General features: G+C 41.4%; 1 protein-coding gene across 3 annotated transcripts in view; it reads right to left on the reverse strand.

The window, feature by feature from the left end:
• Positions 1-13,793: 13,793 nt before the first annotated feature.
• The window catches only part of CENPC (centromere protein C), a 299,799-nt gene continuing 294,886 nt past the window's right edge, over positions 13,794-18,706 (reverse strand). For all 3 annotated transcript variants that reach the window (XM_073597780.1, XM_073597787.1, XM_073597774.1), the window contains exon 30: positions 13,794-16,197. In XM_073597780.1, coding sequence (XP_073453881.1) covers positions 16,118-16,197 — 80 coding nt within the window. In that variant the 3' untranslated portion in view covers positions 13,794-16,117. The remainder of the gene's footprint in view (positions 16,198-18,706) is intronic.

Here is an 18,706-nt window from a genome sequence, read left to right on the forward strand (position 1 = left end):
TTTGTCTTCAAGTGGTTAGAAGAGTGGATGATGTGTGACATAAGCTTCTAATTGTTGTGCATAAAATGCCAGGACAGTTCAACCCCCCCCCCCCCCCCCCCCCAATGACCCCATTTTGGAAAGTAGACACCCCAAGCTATTTGCTGATAGGCATGTAGAGTCCATGGAATATTTTATATTTTGCCACAAGTTTCGGGAAAATTACACTTTTTTTTTTTTTTGCACAAAGTTGTCACTAAATGATATATTGTTCAAACATGGCATGGTTATATGTGGAAATACACCCCAAAATACATTCTGCTGCTTCTCCTGAGTACGGGGATACCACATGTGTGGGATTTTCTGGGAGCCTAGCCATGTACAGGACCCCGAAAACCAATCATCACCTTCAGGATTTCTAAGGGTGTAAATTTTTGATTTCACTCCTCACTACCGATCACAGTTTTGAAGGCCATAAAATGCCAAGATAGTACAACCCCTCCCCCCCCCCCAAATGACCCAATTTTGGAAAGTAGACACCCCAAGCTATTTGATGAGAGGCATGTTGAGTTCCATGGAATATTTTACATTTTGCCACAAGTTGCGGGAAAATGAAATTTTTTTTTTGCACACAGTTGTCACTAAATGATATATTGCTCAAACATGCCATAGTTATATGTGAAATGACACCCCAAAATACATTCTGTAGCTTCTGAGTACTACCCGAAAACCAATCATCGCCTTCAGGCTTTCTAAGGGTGTAACATGGTTATTTCACTTCCTAACTACCTATCACAGTTTCGGGGGCCATAAAATGTCAAGATAGCACAAACCCCCCCCAAAATGACCCAATTTTGGAAAGAAGACACTTCAAGCTTTTTGCTGAGAGGCATCATGTTGTGTCCATGGAATATTTTATATTTTGCCAAAAGTTTCGGGAAAATTACAATTTTTTTTTTTACACAAAGTTGTCACTAAGTGATATATTGTTCAAACGTGGCATGGTTATATGTGGAATTACACCCCAAAATACATTCTGCTGCTTCTCCTGCGTATGGAGATACCACATGTGTGAGACTTTTTGGGAGCCAAGCTTCGTACAGGACCCCAAAAACCAAGCACCCGAAGGTATCTGCTAAGAGGCATGGTGAGTATTTTTGCAGATCTCATTTATTTTTGAAAATGAAAAGAAAAAAAAATGTATTTTCTTTCTTAAATTTTCAAAACTGTGAAAAAAAGCAAGATCTGCAAAATACTCAACATGCCTCTCAGCAGATAGCTTGGGGTGTCTACTTATATACAATGTAGCATTTAGTGACAATGTTGTGTGTAAAAAAAAAATAATTAATTTTCCCGAAACTTGTGTCAAAATATAAAATATTGCATGGACTTAACATGCCTATCAGCAAATAGCTTGGGGTGTCTACTTTCCAAAATGGGGTCATTTGGGGGGGGAGGTTTGTGCTATCTGTGCATTTCATGGCCTCCGAAACTGTGATAGATGTGAGGAAGTGAAATCACCATTTTACGCCCTTAGAAAGCCTGAAGGCAGTGATTGGTTTTCGGGGTCCTGTACACGGCTAGGCTCCCAAAAAGTCTCACACATGTGGTATCCCCGTACTCAGAAGCAGCAGAATGTATTTTGAGGTGTCATTCCACATATGCCCATGGCATGTTTGAGCAATATATCATTTAGTGACAACTTTGTGCAAAAAAAAAAAAAAATTCATTTTCCTGCAACTTGTGGCAATATATAAAATATTCCATGGACTCAACATGCCTATCAGTAAATAGCTTGTGGTGTCTACTTTCCAAAATTGGGTCATTTGGGGGGGGGGGGGGGGTTATTGTGGTATCTTGGCTTTTTTTGGCCTTCAAAACTGTGATAGGTAGTGAGGAGTGAAATCAAAAATTTACACCCTTAGAAATCCTGAAGGCGGTGATTGGTTTTCGGGGTCCTGTACATGGCTAGGCTCCCAAAAAGTCTCACACATGAGGTATCCCCATACTCAGGAGAAGCAGCAGAATGTATTTTAGGGTGTAATTCCACATATAGCCATGGCATGCGTGAGCAATATATCATTTAGTGACAACTTTGTGTAATTTTTTTTTGTCAATTTTCAATCACTTGTGACAAAAAAATAAAATATTCAATGGGCTCAACATGCCTCTCAGCAGTTTCCTTGGGGTGTCTACTTTCCAAAATCGGGTAATTTGGGGGGGGGGGGGGGGTTGTACTGCCCTGCCATTTTAGCACCTCAAGAAATGAGATAGGTAGTTATAAACTAAAAGCTGTGTAAATTCCAGAAAATGTACCCTAGTTTGTAGACACTAACTTTTGTGCAAACAAATAAATATACCCTTATTGACATTTTTTTTACCAAAGACATGTGGCTGAATACATTTTGGCCTAAACGTATGACTAAAATTGAGCTTATTATTTTTTTTTATAACAAAAAGTAGAAAATATCATTTTTTTAAAAAATTTCCGGTCTTTTTCCATTTATATCACAAAAAATAAAAATCGCAGAGGCAATCAAATACTATCAAAAGAAAGCTCTATTTGTGGGAAAAAAAGGACACAAGTTTTGTTTGGGTACAGCATTGCAAGACCGCGCAATTACCAGTTAAATGACGCAGTTCCAAATTGTAAAAAGTGCTCTGGTCAGGAAGGGGGTAAATTTTTCTGGGGTTGAAGTGGTTAAGAAAAAACTTTACAAGGGTCAGGGGTTTTGTGGACTCTGTCCAACCCAATAGGATCCCCAACAAGTTTACCTAGGAGGATGTTGCAAATAATCCAATTTGTAGGCTCCAAGTCATTCTGGCCCTTGGTTTCTGGCATACCCCTCAGCTGGTATTTGATATCATCCAGGTGGGTCCAAATGGACTGTATATATTAATGTTGTGTTAAAACTGCTTCCTGCACTTATTGTATGACAGTAGCAATAGATGTGGGAACAGTCTCTGCAGCAACCAAATGCTGGAGAAAGCTTTGTAGGTCATTGCAGATATTAGTTATATTATGGGTGTGCTTTTTCTCTATTCAGGAGAACATGCCATCAATATACATTTTAGTGAGGAGCAATGAGAAGTATTTAAACAACCTTTAGGATCCTGTACATCTAAGTTGTTGTCCAAAGCTAAAGAATCAGCTCTCAAGGAAGCCTCTGGAGACTGGGCAAGAACAGAAGGAGAGGGTTCAGCCTATTCCCATTCTAGCACCATCTTGAATCCATAGTTTTGTGTTCTGGAGCTGAAAGAAGCTGTCTATAATGTCTCTCTGGTTCCATCAGTTTGACCAGGATGTCTGAGATTTAGGCTTGGTGTTACAGCTGATTGTGGAAAAAAATAGTACCTGTACATACACTATAATTGTAGTTGTGGGTTGGCTAAGCGGAAGCTCCTAAGCAATGCAATCTCAGGTCCATCAGTAGGCTCTGTACACCAATTGAGTATTGGTTATTTTTTTTTCACTCTTCACTAACTTACACAGATTGCTATCTTAAATGTAATATTTGCCTTGGCAGTTTGTTAAATCTGTGCACATCAGCGGTGTAACAGAGCCGCTCTAAGTAGCTGGCAGTGGGTCTTTCCTACATCTGCTCCTCTGACCATCCTGTCAGGACGGCTGTACAGCAACATCACACAAGAGACAGTGCTGCGCTCGGGGTGACTCATGGATGCAGTTTTACATCAGGATCACGTGAGTGGAACATATTTATGTTTTATGGTAATTTATTAAGTTTAATTGAGTTAGGCTGTGCTTCCCTTTCTTGTATTTTTGTACAGATGTTTACAAGACCTTGTCCAGGCATTTTTTCAAGGGATAGCACCATGGCCCTGTATAGTATTTTGTGGCTAACTCAAGGTAAGTGCCACAGAGAAGATCCAGTGCCAGCAAATGTTACAAGCCAGTCTCACTGTTACATGCACAAGATGTACATTGAGGGCAACTGATTCAGAAACAGCTAGTGAGTTTTAAGGCAATTAGCAGTCAGATCTTGCAGAAGTATCAATCAATGAAGGAAGCAACTGGTGAAAAGTTGTAAAAAAGGTCTTCTTCACCAGAAATGGGTTGATCAAAGGACGCCAACTAAGCAAAAACTGATGACTCACGGAACCGCTTATGCAGTTTAAGAATAAACCTCTTTTCATCCAGCTTCATTGTGTGGCTACGTGTCCATTTTATAAACCCAAGATTAAAATGTTTCCTCCCAATGCTGGAGCCACTATTCAAGGATTTGTATATCATTATCATATCCCCTCCTGTTTCCTCCACAGGGAAAATAGGTTTAATGTTTTAGTAGCTTTGTTGCCCTTTTATGGACTGTCTCTAGTTCAAGGGCATCCTTCCGGAGGATTGATGACCAGAAGTGAAGGCATACTTAAGATGTGGCCTAACCAGAGTTTTGTAATGCAGTAGAAATATAGTTTTATCTGTTAATACCATTTTAATGCATGATAATATTCTGCTTGCCGCAGCTTTTGCTGAGTTTGTCAACTACTAGGACCCCCAGATCCTTTTCCATCCTAAATTCCACCAGAGGTTCTCCCCCTCCTTATTACTATTACTGCTTGGGCATGAAGAAGAGAGTGGATTTCTCAAAAGTGTTCATAAACATGAACTGTAAAGAAGCTGTATTACTTACAAAACATAAAATTCGTGCTTCATCTTTTGAAGAGCTAAAATTGTATCAAGGAGTCTTGGTGACCTCTAGTGGCATCAAAAAATGCTGCAAGTAAAACAAGTATTGTTCAGAAATTCTTAGATCTAAAAAGGCCTCATGCACACTGGACATTTTTACAGCTGTTTTTTTTTTGTACATAAGGCCTAAAAGGAAATGGGCCATGCTAGTCTTCATTATGTGTTACCATAAAGACATATTTTGGGAACCACGGCGCTCATATAAAGTTGTTTGTTGACCATTTTCTTTCCTGATTCTATTTTTTTTTACTATTGTAAGATATGAGTATGATATTTACCTGTTCTCACTCTTGCTCCCAAGTTGGTCCCTCTTTGTGTGTACATATTTATACTGTAAAATGCATTGTTTACATCAGAAAACAAACAAGACAAACCTTCCATTGGCTGACCAGCCACAGACAGCACATTTGTTTCAATCTTTCATTATATAGTTTGGCTGTTGAGTTTCTTTCCGATGTGTCTTTTTACATGTTTCCTTGAGCAAAATGAACTTGAATGCAACTAAAAGAAAACAGCTGCTAGCAGGTATCTAGAGCTACTTGCACATACCTGCAGCAGCTATCTTTCCTCTCTCCTACTGCCAAATGCTGGCTGTTCTTGACAGAGAGCCCCCCCCCCCCCAGTACTTCCTGGTCTCATTGCACTTTCACTTCACACACATTCCACCCTGACCCAGGATTTGAATTAAACCCCAGATTTCTGCAGACCCATCTCTGACCCCATGCCCTGATGTTAGGGGCTGGAACACTAATTTCGGCATCTGGACTGGTGGAACTTTAGTACATAGCTGCTATGGGGCCCAGTTGTGCTCCCTCCCAGGGATGAGGAGCAATGGGTACTTTGTAGTTCAGCAATGATTAAGCACAGGAGGGCGAAACGTGTCTGCTGCCCCTCTGTGGGTTGAATGTGCGTGGCATTCTTTTATTCCTATGCACAATAAAGGAGCTGTTTTTACTTTCTAGAAGTGCCGCTATCGTCTTCTCTCCTTGCACAGATGGGGTTTGAAGCCCCGGGCAGGGACCCAGGATTTTTCTTTGGCAGCTGAGAATCTCACAGGAAAGCCTCTGGAGCGGTGCTCACACCATGTGTAGTTAGATTGTGCCTTACTCAGAACTCTGTCAATCCAGACACACAATCAATTGCATGGTTAGTTTAGCTGATCACTGCTGTCACTTGCAAACAGCCAGTAGAGGCTCTGATGATATCATATAATACAGAGAAATCAAGTAGTGGATGTCAGCCACCTGTTTATTTACATGTGACAGCAGCGATTTTTCTGCTCAAGAGTATGATAGAACTTTTGTAAGTATTGCAGTGTATAATAACTGCACATAGTGGTGTAACCAGGTGCTGGGGTACAGGGAGATGGAGATTTTGCCCTTTATTTTTCTCTCTCTCGCTACTGAAATACTGATGTTATACTGCACCTCCTCTGGCTATCAGGAGGAGAGCTAAAGCCAAGTCCACAGACTTCTTTGCAGAGTGCTGAGAATCCTGGGAGTTGTAGTTTCAGACAGCAGCCATATAATGGCCACACTACAGATCCCAATAGGCACTGTCCAGTAGTAAGAGTGGATTGATGATTTTTATTAAACTGCCCAGGAAAGTTCTTCAGAGTAACACCCTGGTCTGGACTGTGTCCAAGATCCCATAGTTAATTTACTGCCAGAACTGGAGCCAGTACCTTTGTAAAGGCTCAGTGTGCCGAGACGAGGCCGAACAGGAGCACCACAGACTGGAAGTGGTTGTCCCCTATAGCAAAAAAAAGAAACCACTGGTGCCCCACACAAATGATGAAAATAAGTAACACCATGCAAATAGATTCCATCCCAAATTTTTTAACCCTCACAAAGACATTGAGTGCCTTGAAATCCAGAATTGGCTGGACCCCAATCCTTTTTTGGTACCAGAAAAAGCTTGGAATAGAAATCCCAGAACCTCTCCGAGGAAGGAAATCGGTCACTGACTGAGCACCCTCCATACGCAGGTTGCAGAACCAAGATGGGGGGACAATAAGTTTGGAAGAAAAGAGCTTGTCCAGCGGATAAGAAAGAAATTTGTATTTTGGCACGATCAGTTCGCAGACCCAGTTGTCAGGGATGTGATAAATCCAGGGGTGTCTCGTTTACGGGCTTGCTAGGCTGTGTGGCCGGGGATGCCTATGTCCAACCTGAAGAGCTTAGAGCTCTTGTTCTGGGTTTTCGTAGAGTGAAAAATGTACTTCAATGAAGATAAGGAGGGCTCCTGCTTGCGACATTGCTTCCTATTCTTGGGGAGAAAGGTACTTGCTACACTTCTGAGGTTGTTGATAATGTTGTCAAGGGTTGCAGCAAGGAGACAGGCCCAAAAAGAAAAAGGGCCTTTTTGAAGTCTGGTTAGTTGACCAACACTTAAGCCAGATAATTATATGCAGAACTACTGTTAAGACAAAGTCTGGAAATCAAAGGGGCCACACCCAGCAATGCATCCCAAACATACTTATAGTCTTGGACTAGCTGGTCTGCTAGTTCCACGCTAAAAGGAGACACCTCCCCATTACCCAGGCCCTGACGCAGCAATTTTTCCCATTCTGTGAGAGTTTGGAAAACCATAGCCAGTATGGGAAGTAAGGTTGATCTAGCTATGGTATACACAATAAATCAAATAAAGTGCAGTGCTCAAATTATATATAAATGGTGCATATGTGAATAATTACAATAAAATTTTCATAAAGTCCCATTAGTGAATCCAAAAATTTTTAACACCTCTAATGTGCACAAAAGACAAACTTCAGTGTTGTCATTCCAACCTTCCACTTGCTGGTGAATATACAAAGCCTCTTACCAGAATGGATTGACCATCTATAAATTAAGTGGTCAAATAGTGCTTGTTTATGGAAGCTTTCCAGGACTCATGTTACACAGCTTTCGCCAGTCCTCGTCCACTCTCACAGGTTCAGATGGGCCACTTTGAGATATACCTGGTTTTACCTCCTTGTCAACATTCTGGCGAACCTTGGCACACCAGATGTTTTGGAACTACTTTTGGATTTTACATGATGCTCATGCACTCTGCCATGTAGTTGAGCATCATGGGAAATGTAGTTCCAAAACATCTGGGGTGCCAAGGTTCTCCATCAATGGTCTAGAGGCATCCAACTCCCATATACGTTTAATTCATAAAAAGCCAATATAACAGCCTCACGGTGAAGTATAAAAGATCCAGCATTTATTAAAAACAAGTATACTTGTGGTTTTATTGGATATTATGGTTGCACCTTGCGCTTACTATTTAGTAGTTGCTTTCTGTGTACATTATGCTTATATTTCTGTGTGTTTATTTCTTTTGTCTTTATTTTTGATGAAAATCAATAAAAAAATGTATTTACAAAAAAAAAAATAGGTATACACACACACACACACACGGTAGTATAAGAGATATGCATATTGTAAAATACAACACATATCACACTGAGGACCGGTTGCGTGACATCCTTACACTGAGGACTGTGGCCATCTTGTCGTGGATTTGTGTTGGATTTTACAATATGATTATTCACATATGCACTATTTATATATCCGCACTCCATAAGTATACTCGCATTGATTACGCAAAAAGACCTCCCGACCTTGCTTGACGCCCCAATCGGCATACAAACGTACTCGAATCACGTGCCCATCTCACTCACTTTGACCTCTCCTGAATCACATACCAAACCTTGTATGTGGAGATTAAACCCATCCATATTAACAGATCCCGACTCACTCCAAAAAATGACCGAAACCCTACATAACTACTTCTCTGAAAACTGCACAGAAAATCTTTCCCCTTTCACAATTGGGGAAGCAATCCGCGGTGGAACTCCTGGAAGCGCGACAAAGCCTTCAGGCTTTACTGGACCTTAAGGCCAAATATTCTTTTTTTCTCAAAAAAAAAGATCTATTATGAACATGGGGACAAGGGGGGAAAATACTTGGCTAGAGCGCTAAAAGAAGCCTCATTAGCGTCTAATATTTTGGCGATTAAATCAGAAGACAGTACTCTATATAACCACACAAACAAAATTGCAGAGAGTTTTCAAAAATATTATTCTAAACTTTGCAATATCCCCCACATACACAAACCATTAGCAGTACAGGGTAATAGGAAACAAGTAATTGAAGACTATTTGATACAAAGCGGCATGCCTACCCTTTCCAATGAAGATGCAGAGTCCTTGGAGACTCCGATATCGGAGGAATTATTGTCCACTATAAAAAGCCTCAAACCTGGAAAGCGTCCAGGACCAGATGGTCTTACGGCTCATTACTATAAGACGTTTAACAATATTCTTGAAACCCCATTACTACGTACACTAAACTTTTTAATTGACTCCCGACAAATACCAAGCACATTTTTTTTTTGAAAGATGTTTTTATTGTAATTTCAAGGTAAAAAAAAAATACAATACAGAGCCTATTGGGCATACCCAGGCTTGGCCACACACAAACTAAAATAATAATAAACTAAACTACTGTACGCTCAACCACCTGTGCAGATTATCTAAAGTATTCTATTTCCACAGATACTCCACATAGCTTATTTTAATTATTTACAAAATGACATACACGTTACATATACACATTCACATTCCCCCCTCTCCCTATAACTATTGGCCAAGCAATCCAAGGAAGCCTACAAGTTCAGAGATGCCACTTGAGCCGTTACAGGTAATTAAAGCGTTACTAATCGTCCATCGAGTCTGCATTAGTGGACAGGGATTCCGTCCAGATGTCCCATATATTATGGAATTTCTTAGCACAGCCACGTGACAGGTAAGTAGCCTTGTATAGTGGCAAAGCCGAGTTCACCAACCTCTTCCAAAAATTTATTGAGGGTGTGGATGAAGCCTTCCATCGGAGTACTACAGACCTACAAGCATAATAAAGTAATAATCCTAGTAGGGTTCTGCTTGCCCGGCGAGGGGCCAGCGGTTCTACAAGTCCCAACAGACATACCTCCACTGACAATGGCACAGGTAGGTAGGTTATATTGTTGTTTCAATCTATCAAACGTCTGATGTCCTTGCATGCCTCCAAGTACATTCTTAATGGCGCATGTGACAGTGCTCCCCAAACCAGGTAAGGACCCAACAGAATGCTCCAGTAACAGACCCATATCCTTCCTCAATCTCGATCTGAAACTACTAGCCAAAATTGTTGCTAACCGATTACGCACATTTCTTCCACAATTAGTAGGTCCTGAACAAGGCTTGCAAGCACATATGCTTACCTGGATTTCATCACTGTATTAAGTTCCAATCGCCAGGCTGAAGGTCAATGGAACCCTGTCGGAACCGGTCTTCATTAAAAATGGCACTTCACAAGGCTGTCCCCTGTCACCTCTTATTTATATTGACATTAGAGCCATTTATCCGCACAGTCAACATGACCAAATCAATTAGAGGCTTTGCGATTAACACAAAAATCTACAAAATATCTGCATACGCAGATGACCTTCTGTTTTTTTTTTTTTTTTTACACAACCACACATCTCTATCCCTAATTTACTGCTGGCTTTTACTATCTATGGCTACTTGTCCAATCTTAAAATCAATTATGCCAAATCAGAGGCCATGAATCTCACCCTATCCCCGAGCATGTTAGGAAAAACACAACAGAACAAATTCCTTTAAATGGGTACCAAATGTGCTCAAATACTTAGGGATTTGGCTAACACCCATGCGAAACAATATTTTCACATATAACTTCAAACTGATGCTTCGCCAGGTAGAACAGGATCTTTCTAATTGGTCGCTCAAACATTTTTCCTGGTTTGGCAGAGCAGCCATCGTCAAAATGACCACACTTCTGCGGCTTTTATATTTTTTTCATATGCTACAAATTGACATACCAGCTAGTTTTTTAAACAGTTACAAAGAGTACTGTGGAAATTTATTTCGGCACATAAGAAACCACGTATCAATTTACGACTACTCATGGAACCTAAGGCTGTCGGAGGCCTAGGCTTCCCAAATTTTAGACTATATTATTATGCGACACACTTGGCCAGAATTATAGACTGGCATTGCCATGCTGCAAATAAAGACTGGGTGTCATTGGAAGAGTTCTACAGAACTCACTCTAAAATTCTCTCCTTTTCTCCTCTTTCACAAACTTTCCCTGACACACCATATATCCACATCTCCAGGGCCACTTACACCGCTTTTCAACAACCCAGACTCCCCCCCCCACATAGATTTGAAAGCTTTTACCACAAAAGTTGCTGCCCCCCTATTGGCCTCACAGTGCACAGACACAGGCCTCTCACCTTTGGTCTTTGCACATTACCTTCTTTTACTGGATAAGAAAGGCAATCTTACTAGGGATCTAACCGGTACTTTGAATCTGTTTGCCAGGCTGGCAAACCGATTGAAAAAAACACCTCCTTATTGTACTCACATCTCCAGCAGGCTGACGTTACGGACTCGGTCAGATTCAGAAGCCAATGGGAATCAGTTCTTCAAACACACTTCACAGATTCCCAATGGGAAAACGCATGCATTTTAGCACATAAATGCTCAATTAGCAGGAGACTACAAGAGAACTCCTACAATCTATTGTCACATAGGTACGCAACGCCAGCAAAGATAAAACAATAGTACTCATTTGCTTCGGATCTGTGCTGGAGATGTGGAGAAACCACAGGAGATATGCTTCATATTTGGTGGGAGTGCCCTAAAAAAGCCTCTTACTAGAGCAAAATCTGCGAATTGATCCTCCGCATCACAGACACTAAGATTAAACTTACACCCGCACGTTGCCTTTTACATATTTCTAACTTCCCTTTGGGTAGATCCAAACAATCCCTGACCAAACACCTGATTGCCGCAAAATCTTTGATCCCCAAATACTGGAAAATGTCAACAACTACTTCCCTAAGAGAATGGGCCCACACAGTAAATCACATTTTGTAAATGGAAGAAACACTCGCCATAGCAAATGAAACTTCCGTCAAGTTCCATAAAACATGGTCTGCCTGGCTCTAGTTCAAATAGTCTGTAGCGTGTGATAGTCTGACAACAGGGTGAATACTTTCTCAGAACGAATATACCATATATACTCGAGTATAAGCCGAGTTTTTCAGCACTTTTTTGTGCTGAAAGTGCCCTTATACTCGAGTCGCTGCCGTCTGCCTGCCTGATCAGCGTGTCATGCAGACGGCAGCCATTCCAGTGTACAAAAGCTGCGTCTCCTCCTCCGTGATAGGGGAACACTCAGTTTCCCAGCAGTGAGTCAGTGTTCCGCCTATCACGGACGTCCTCTCGTCCTAATCCCACGGACGAGGATGAGATGTCCGTGATAGGTGGAACACTGAACAATGACTGCTGGGAAACTGAGTGTTCTGCCTATTACGGACGAGGACAAGGAGGAGGTGCGGCTTTTGTACACTGGAATGGCCACCGTCTGACTGCATGACACGGAGATCAGCTATGGAGATCGGCACAGGGAGGCTGCAATTAACACAGGGAGGCATGCAGATGCAGATCGGCACAGGGAGGCTATGTAGATCGGCACAGAGAGGCTGCAATGGACACAGGTAGGCGATGCAGATCAGCACAGGGAGGCATGCAATGGACACTGAGGCATGCAATGGACACTGAGGCATGCAGCTGCAGATGGGCATTGTTGACCCTCTTTTCCACTTACAGTAGCTGCTGCATTTCTCACCCTCGGCTTATACTCAAATCAATAAGTTTTCCCAGTTATTTGTGGTAAATTAGGTGCCTCGGCTTATACTCGAGTATATACGGTATATATCGGAAATTTGACAACTATATATCTGATGTTTATATCCCACCATTCAGGGAATGGTGCAAAAACTGCCCACTTGCAGAAGGTCCACTCAATAAGGTGAGCAGCCTAGACCCTTGGTGGAGGTTCACATTGGTGGTGATACAACGAATACAATCTTATCCTATCACTGCACCCTTTCCTTGCCAACTGAGGGATCCCCCTTCTGCAAGTGGGCAGCTTTTGATCTCCTCGGACTAAGATATACTTTTTGGGACTTTGCCTCATGCGTTTTATTTATGTACGTTTAATATGTACATTTTATGTGTATACATCTGACCTGTATTGAGCGCTGCACTGCTATATTTTGTGTATGTCTTTTTAGGTTTTGTATATTGACCTACAGTGTCCAGCTGCTGAGTTTTAGTAATTAGGTTTTGCGCTGTCTGTTTCTTCTGTTTAAGCATTCTACCCCATAGCCCAGACATATGAAGAATACAGGAGATTGTTGTCAGATGTACCACACAGCCAGTACTAGCTAAGATATTCCTGCCGCTCCTTGAATGTTGCTGTAGGCCTCAGTTTTATTCTCGTCTTTTCATCAATTTTGGAGGGACATCCAGTTCTTGGTAATGTCACTGTTGTGCCATATTTTCTCCACTTGATGATTACTGTCTTTACAGTGTTCCATGGTATATCTAATGCCTTGGAAATTCTTTTGTACCCTTCTCCTGATACCTTTTAATAATGAGATCCCTCTGATGCTTTGGAAGCTCTCTGCGGACCATGGCTTTTGCTGTAGGATGCGACTAAGAAAATGTCAGGAAATACCTACTAGAACAACTGAACTTAATTTGGGGTTAATCAGAGGCACTTTAAATGATGGCAGGTGCGTACTGACTCCTATTTAACATGCGTTTTAATGTGATTTCTTAATTCTGAACAAAGCTACATCCCCAGTTATAAGAGGGTGTGCACACTTATGCAACCACATTTTAGTTTTACCCCCCCCCTTAAAAGATTTGCTTTTTCAATTGAGTTGTACAGGTTATAGGTCACATTTAAAAGGTGGAAAAAGTTCTGAAATTATTTATCTTTGTCTCATTTTTTTACATCACAGAAATCTGACATTTTAATAGGGGTGTGTAGAATTTTTATATCCATTGTATATGTTGGAAATGATGCTGCAGCACTCAGCTTCCAAAAGTAGGTGAATGCTGGAAATGTAAACATAAGAGCCCCTATGCAGCTGGACCTTACATAACAGCATGTACTTACATGTAGCTGGCATATATACAGTAAAACTAGGGAACTCATTGAGAAGCAATACTGTTACAAATTACCAAAATGACACAAAGTTGCAAAACTATGTTTAATTTACATAGATTTAGAATGCAATGCTGAACATATTACATAACAGTTACAATCTACAAACACAAGTAACTTAAATACTACACCAACATGAAAAAATTTAACAGGTCCAGATACAAAATTAAAACTCAAAACATGTACAATATTAACAGTTTCTTAAAGGACAAGTTTACGTTCCTACAAAAAAAAAAAAAAACACCCCCACCTTGCCCCCAAACCTAATTAAACCCAGACAACTTACTTAGCTTTGTTTTGCACAGTGGTGGCAGTTTTTCTTTTTTTTTTTTGTTTTGGTCTGAATTTTATTTCAGTGCTGGTTGCTACTCTTTAGTATGTCCCTATAAACTTAAGAGACCATGCACTATACAATCTAATTGTACAATTTCCTTCATATCTACCAAAAACTATGTAGTAAGGTTAACTTGGTAAAACTAAAGGAGATTGTATACATACAAACTTTACCGGAGATGCTAGAAAGTGGTCTGCATTACATTAAGTTAGGTGCCTAGGGAGAGTTGGCAGGTTTTTTTTTTCAAATGTGAACTTCTCCCATTTACTCCCAAAACTTAAATTTCAGTAAAGACTGTAACAACAGCACACTTCAGCTGCTTTATAGTTTACTGAGATACAACAAATGTGGACTCCACAGACCTTTTTTATAGTCCCTTCAAGTTTTTGTACAAGAAGGTGCTCAAACTGGTTTTCACTATATGTTATTTACCATTTTGCCAGATATTGAAATATAAGTTTTGGATGTACTCACTCTTTAATATTACAATGGTTAAAAATTTTTGGATGTATATATTTATGTATACAATATAAGACATAATTGGCACAAAATTATGCAACTGTGCATTTTACATCCCGCCTATTATACAAATGGTATGACAATGTAGGTAGTCCTTTGCAGCCTTTGGCAGAGGGCACCATTGTTAACCCTGTGGACTGACCCAGCTCTAGAAGGGAACAGTTTTATCTGCTACTGAGCTGGTTGTGAAGAAAGTAATGCCAAACTATGCATGTTGCAAACAATCCAATGTGCTTTTTCTAGTTTCCATCTATTGGTACCCCTCCGATCCCTATGATCCTGGTTAGGAGGCAGTGTTCTCACTATGTGGCTAGCAAATCCACCCTTTACACCCAGACTGATCTTGCAGGAGACCATTTATTGTTAAGGCGCAAATAGTTAAACGCAACTTCAGGCAAAGGGATAAATACATAGATGAAGTACATATATGAAAACTATCTTTTACCAGTTTTTTAAGGATTTAAATTCTGCACAGTTTGACCTGTAATAAGTGACACACTTATTAAGATTTGAACCTTGAGAGAATATGGTTTGCAGTCCCAAAAAAGCAATAAAATATTTTGGCATTGTTTGTCTTTTCTTGCAAGCTAAACATCAGGCAACATAAAACATACATAAGCATTCCCTCCCATTTTTCAACATGCATTTACTGGTGCTATACTTACTGCTCCAACCGCCAACCATACCCAGCTTACAATTCTGGTACTTTCAGGTACAGGATGCATGCCCCCACAATGCAGAGTTTGGCGCCTATACGGCCAGTTGGCAAGCCCAAGTGCCATGCCTTGGGTGCGCATAGCACACAAATTGACTTTGATACAAAGTCATTTTTTTTCACAAACACTGATGGTATTTGGAGTAATGGATGGTAACCAAGGTGGTAAATGTGGGTGCACAGCAGAGAGATGTTTTTTTTTTTTTTTTAATACAGATCAACTTCAACTATTAACAATATTAACAGCTTAACTTTGAATCTCCCTGTGCCACCTACCTGTTTATCAAGCAGCAATACAGCATTGCCAACTGCAGATTAATTGACCAATTCGCTGACATATTACACAAGATATAACAAAACTTAACAAGTAACATGCATGTCACCTGCCCAACTGTGCAGTGTGCAAAATCATGAGGATCTTTTCAAAGTAAAATAGTTTACATATGTATTTCAACTGTGCATATAGCTGAAAGACTGGAGATTCTCATTTTCCTATTTACTGATAAATTCAAAATACCTTCATAACTGCAGAGCTCCCACAAACCCCTGCAGCAGTCACCTTGAGTAGGTATGTAAGCATGGGCAAAGAACTTTCTTATCCACTGCCCAATTCACTTGTACCCCAAAAAGGTATGTGGTCAATTAGAGCAGAGTGTGGGGCCATAAGTATCTTTCTCGTCAAATTTAGTAAACTTCAGAAGCACAACTAATTCGGTGTTATGATGTGGCATGTAACTGTAAAAAAAACAAAACATCCTATGGTTCCCTTTAAGGGTGAGGTCAGTTTTTCATTTAGCTGTAGTCTTGAGCTGTGTGAAAACAAGCTCCACGTCTTCACTGCCAAGGTTTTGGATATGATACGTGTTACCTGAATAAAACAGAAAACTCATGTCAAAACTGAACTTTACGAATGAATTTCCATTATTACCTAAACCACAACTCCTAGAAAGTTCTCTACAGAAATGACTGCTTATGTTAGCATAGATACTATTTATCATACCTGTGGGAAGGAAAAACTATCCAGAATTGTCTACGTACTCATAGACAGTGCGACCAAGGCTGGTGCAAGGATTTTTGCCACCCTAGGCGAAACCTCATTTTTGCCACCTCCTTGGCTCCGCCCGACTCCCCCCCCCCGCCCTGCCCGTGTATACGGTGGTGGGGGTGGAGATTTTTGCGGCACCTCTCTACGCCTGATTGTTCAGCCGTGGTCTGCAGGCCTGCACCTGTGTCTCTAGATGCGGCCTGAAAATAAATATAGTGGCGGCACCAGCTTGCTGCCTCATGCCAGCCATGGTCCGCAGGCATACGGCAGGCTAGGGTAGTATACGGACAGGCTAGGGTAGTATACGGACAGGCTAAGGTGGGGTAGTATACGGACAGGCTAAGGTGGGGTAGTATACGGACAGGCTAAGGTGGGGTAGTATACGGACAGGCTAGGGTAGGGTAGTATACAGACAGGCTAGGGTAGTATATAAACAAGCAAGGGTACAATCAGCCTGCCCATAGATGTTTCGAATTGCAGGCGGTCCCTGCTGAACCAGTCAAGATTTGAACCATATATGGCCAGCTTAAGGATGCATTTTACTGTCCTTCCTTCAATGAGCATCATCATGATAATGACACATAACAGGTTCTGTGGCTCAAAGCATCTGTACTGTGTGATTATCATCATGAATATAATAATCTAATAATCTGCTGTATATTAGAACATAGGCAATGGTCGGGGCATGGGGAAAGGTGTGTGTGTGTGTACTGTAATGACTGCACCTTTCCTGTGACTTCTGCTGCTGCCGGCAATCCCTCTGTGTGCACTGCTTGACTGGCTGCTGAGCTGCTAGATGGATATCACATCGAGACTGCTGCCTCTGCCTGCACTGATCGCTTCCAGTTCCAGCCAGCTGTCACATGCCTGCCAGTCCTCTTCTTCTGCCTGATTTTCTCAGCACTTTACTTGCTGCAGGAATCAGGCAGTGTGCAGGGAAAGCGGAATCACTTTAGGCCACCAGCAGGGACAGAGAGTTGGGACTCATATCTCAGCAAAAGCGTGAGGCACAGGATAGTGTAAATCCAGAGGAAAAAAAAAAAAAAAAGTCCCCCTCGATCTACAGTATTGCAGCCCTCTGGGTCGTATTAATGGGACCTGCCTCAACCCAGGAAACATGTTATCATCTGGGAGCCATGAACACATGGGAACAGTATGTATACAGTGACCGTACGGTACACATGGTCTTACATGAAGCCTGAAGATGCCGGCCGGGCCCCCTGTTAAGTGAAGGGGCACCTACAGTACACGGTGGTACCCCCTTATCAGCGGCCCTCACACACACACACACACACACACACACACACACACACACACACACACACACACACACACACACACACACACACACACACACACACACACGCCCCTCCCTCCTCCCCTGAGGACAGGGCGGAGACAGAAGAGAGCACACAGTGTGGAGAGCCCAGTGTCCGGCCAAAGTACAGGGAAGACCCCCTCAAGGAGAGCCTGCATGACAAGCCCTGCCCCTCCTCTGCTCGCCATCAATCGGGATCCCTTCCTCGGCTTCGCATTACGATCCCTGCAGGCAAACTAAAGCTTCCATGCTGTGCCCTCTCTTCTATGGGGCGCAGGGTCGAAGTTTTAGTTTGCCTACTGGATAAACAGACAGGTATTTTAAAAATCCGAATCCAAGTGAGTGGCTGGGGGATCTGGATTTTTCCGCCCCTACCCTGGCACTCTAGGCAGCTGCCTGACCTGCCTATTGCTAACGCTGGCCTTTGTGCGTAATATGCAGTTCAGCATCAAACCAGCTGTCTGAAGAACAATTTCTAACAGTAAACCAATGTATCAGCAGTTAGGAAGAGGACTATTTTCAAGTGGTTACTTAAACGCTGCACTGACTGTATTGTTCTATACGCATTAGCCACTTATTACTGCTGTTCTCACTTACATTTAGAACAATGGGCACACCAACCATTTTTTTAAGGGTTAGGAAATCAGGTAACAAATGTTACCTTTATATCATAGAGTCTCAGGTAGGCCAAGGTGTCACATCCCATATTAATGCCATTTTTAACTCAATTGGAAAAAAAGAAATAGGGTTTTTTTTTAGGCATGAAATAAAAATGTATAAAAAATAGTAATTTTTATTAGAACACCACATAAAAACTATAATAAAAACAAGGCTGATACACAGCTGTCATTTAAATGAACCACCAATCAATACACATGTCATATTGGAGCTAGTGAACCAGTGTAGTAAATGAATAGAGAAGAGATGGCACAGGAAGGATTAGTATTAACATATTTACCGTAAAGCCTTGTAAAAAAAAATTAAAAAAAGTAGCCACAGAGTCACTTTAACTGG

The sequence above is a fragment of the Aquarana catesbeiana genome, linkage group LG01, assembly GCF_042186555.1.
Source record: "Aquarana catesbeiana isolate 2022-GZ linkage group LG01, ASM4218655v1, whole genome shotgun sequence".
NCBI classification, from domain to species: Eukaryota; Metazoa; Chordata; class Amphibia; order Anura; family Ranidae; genus Aquarana; species Aquarana catesbeiana.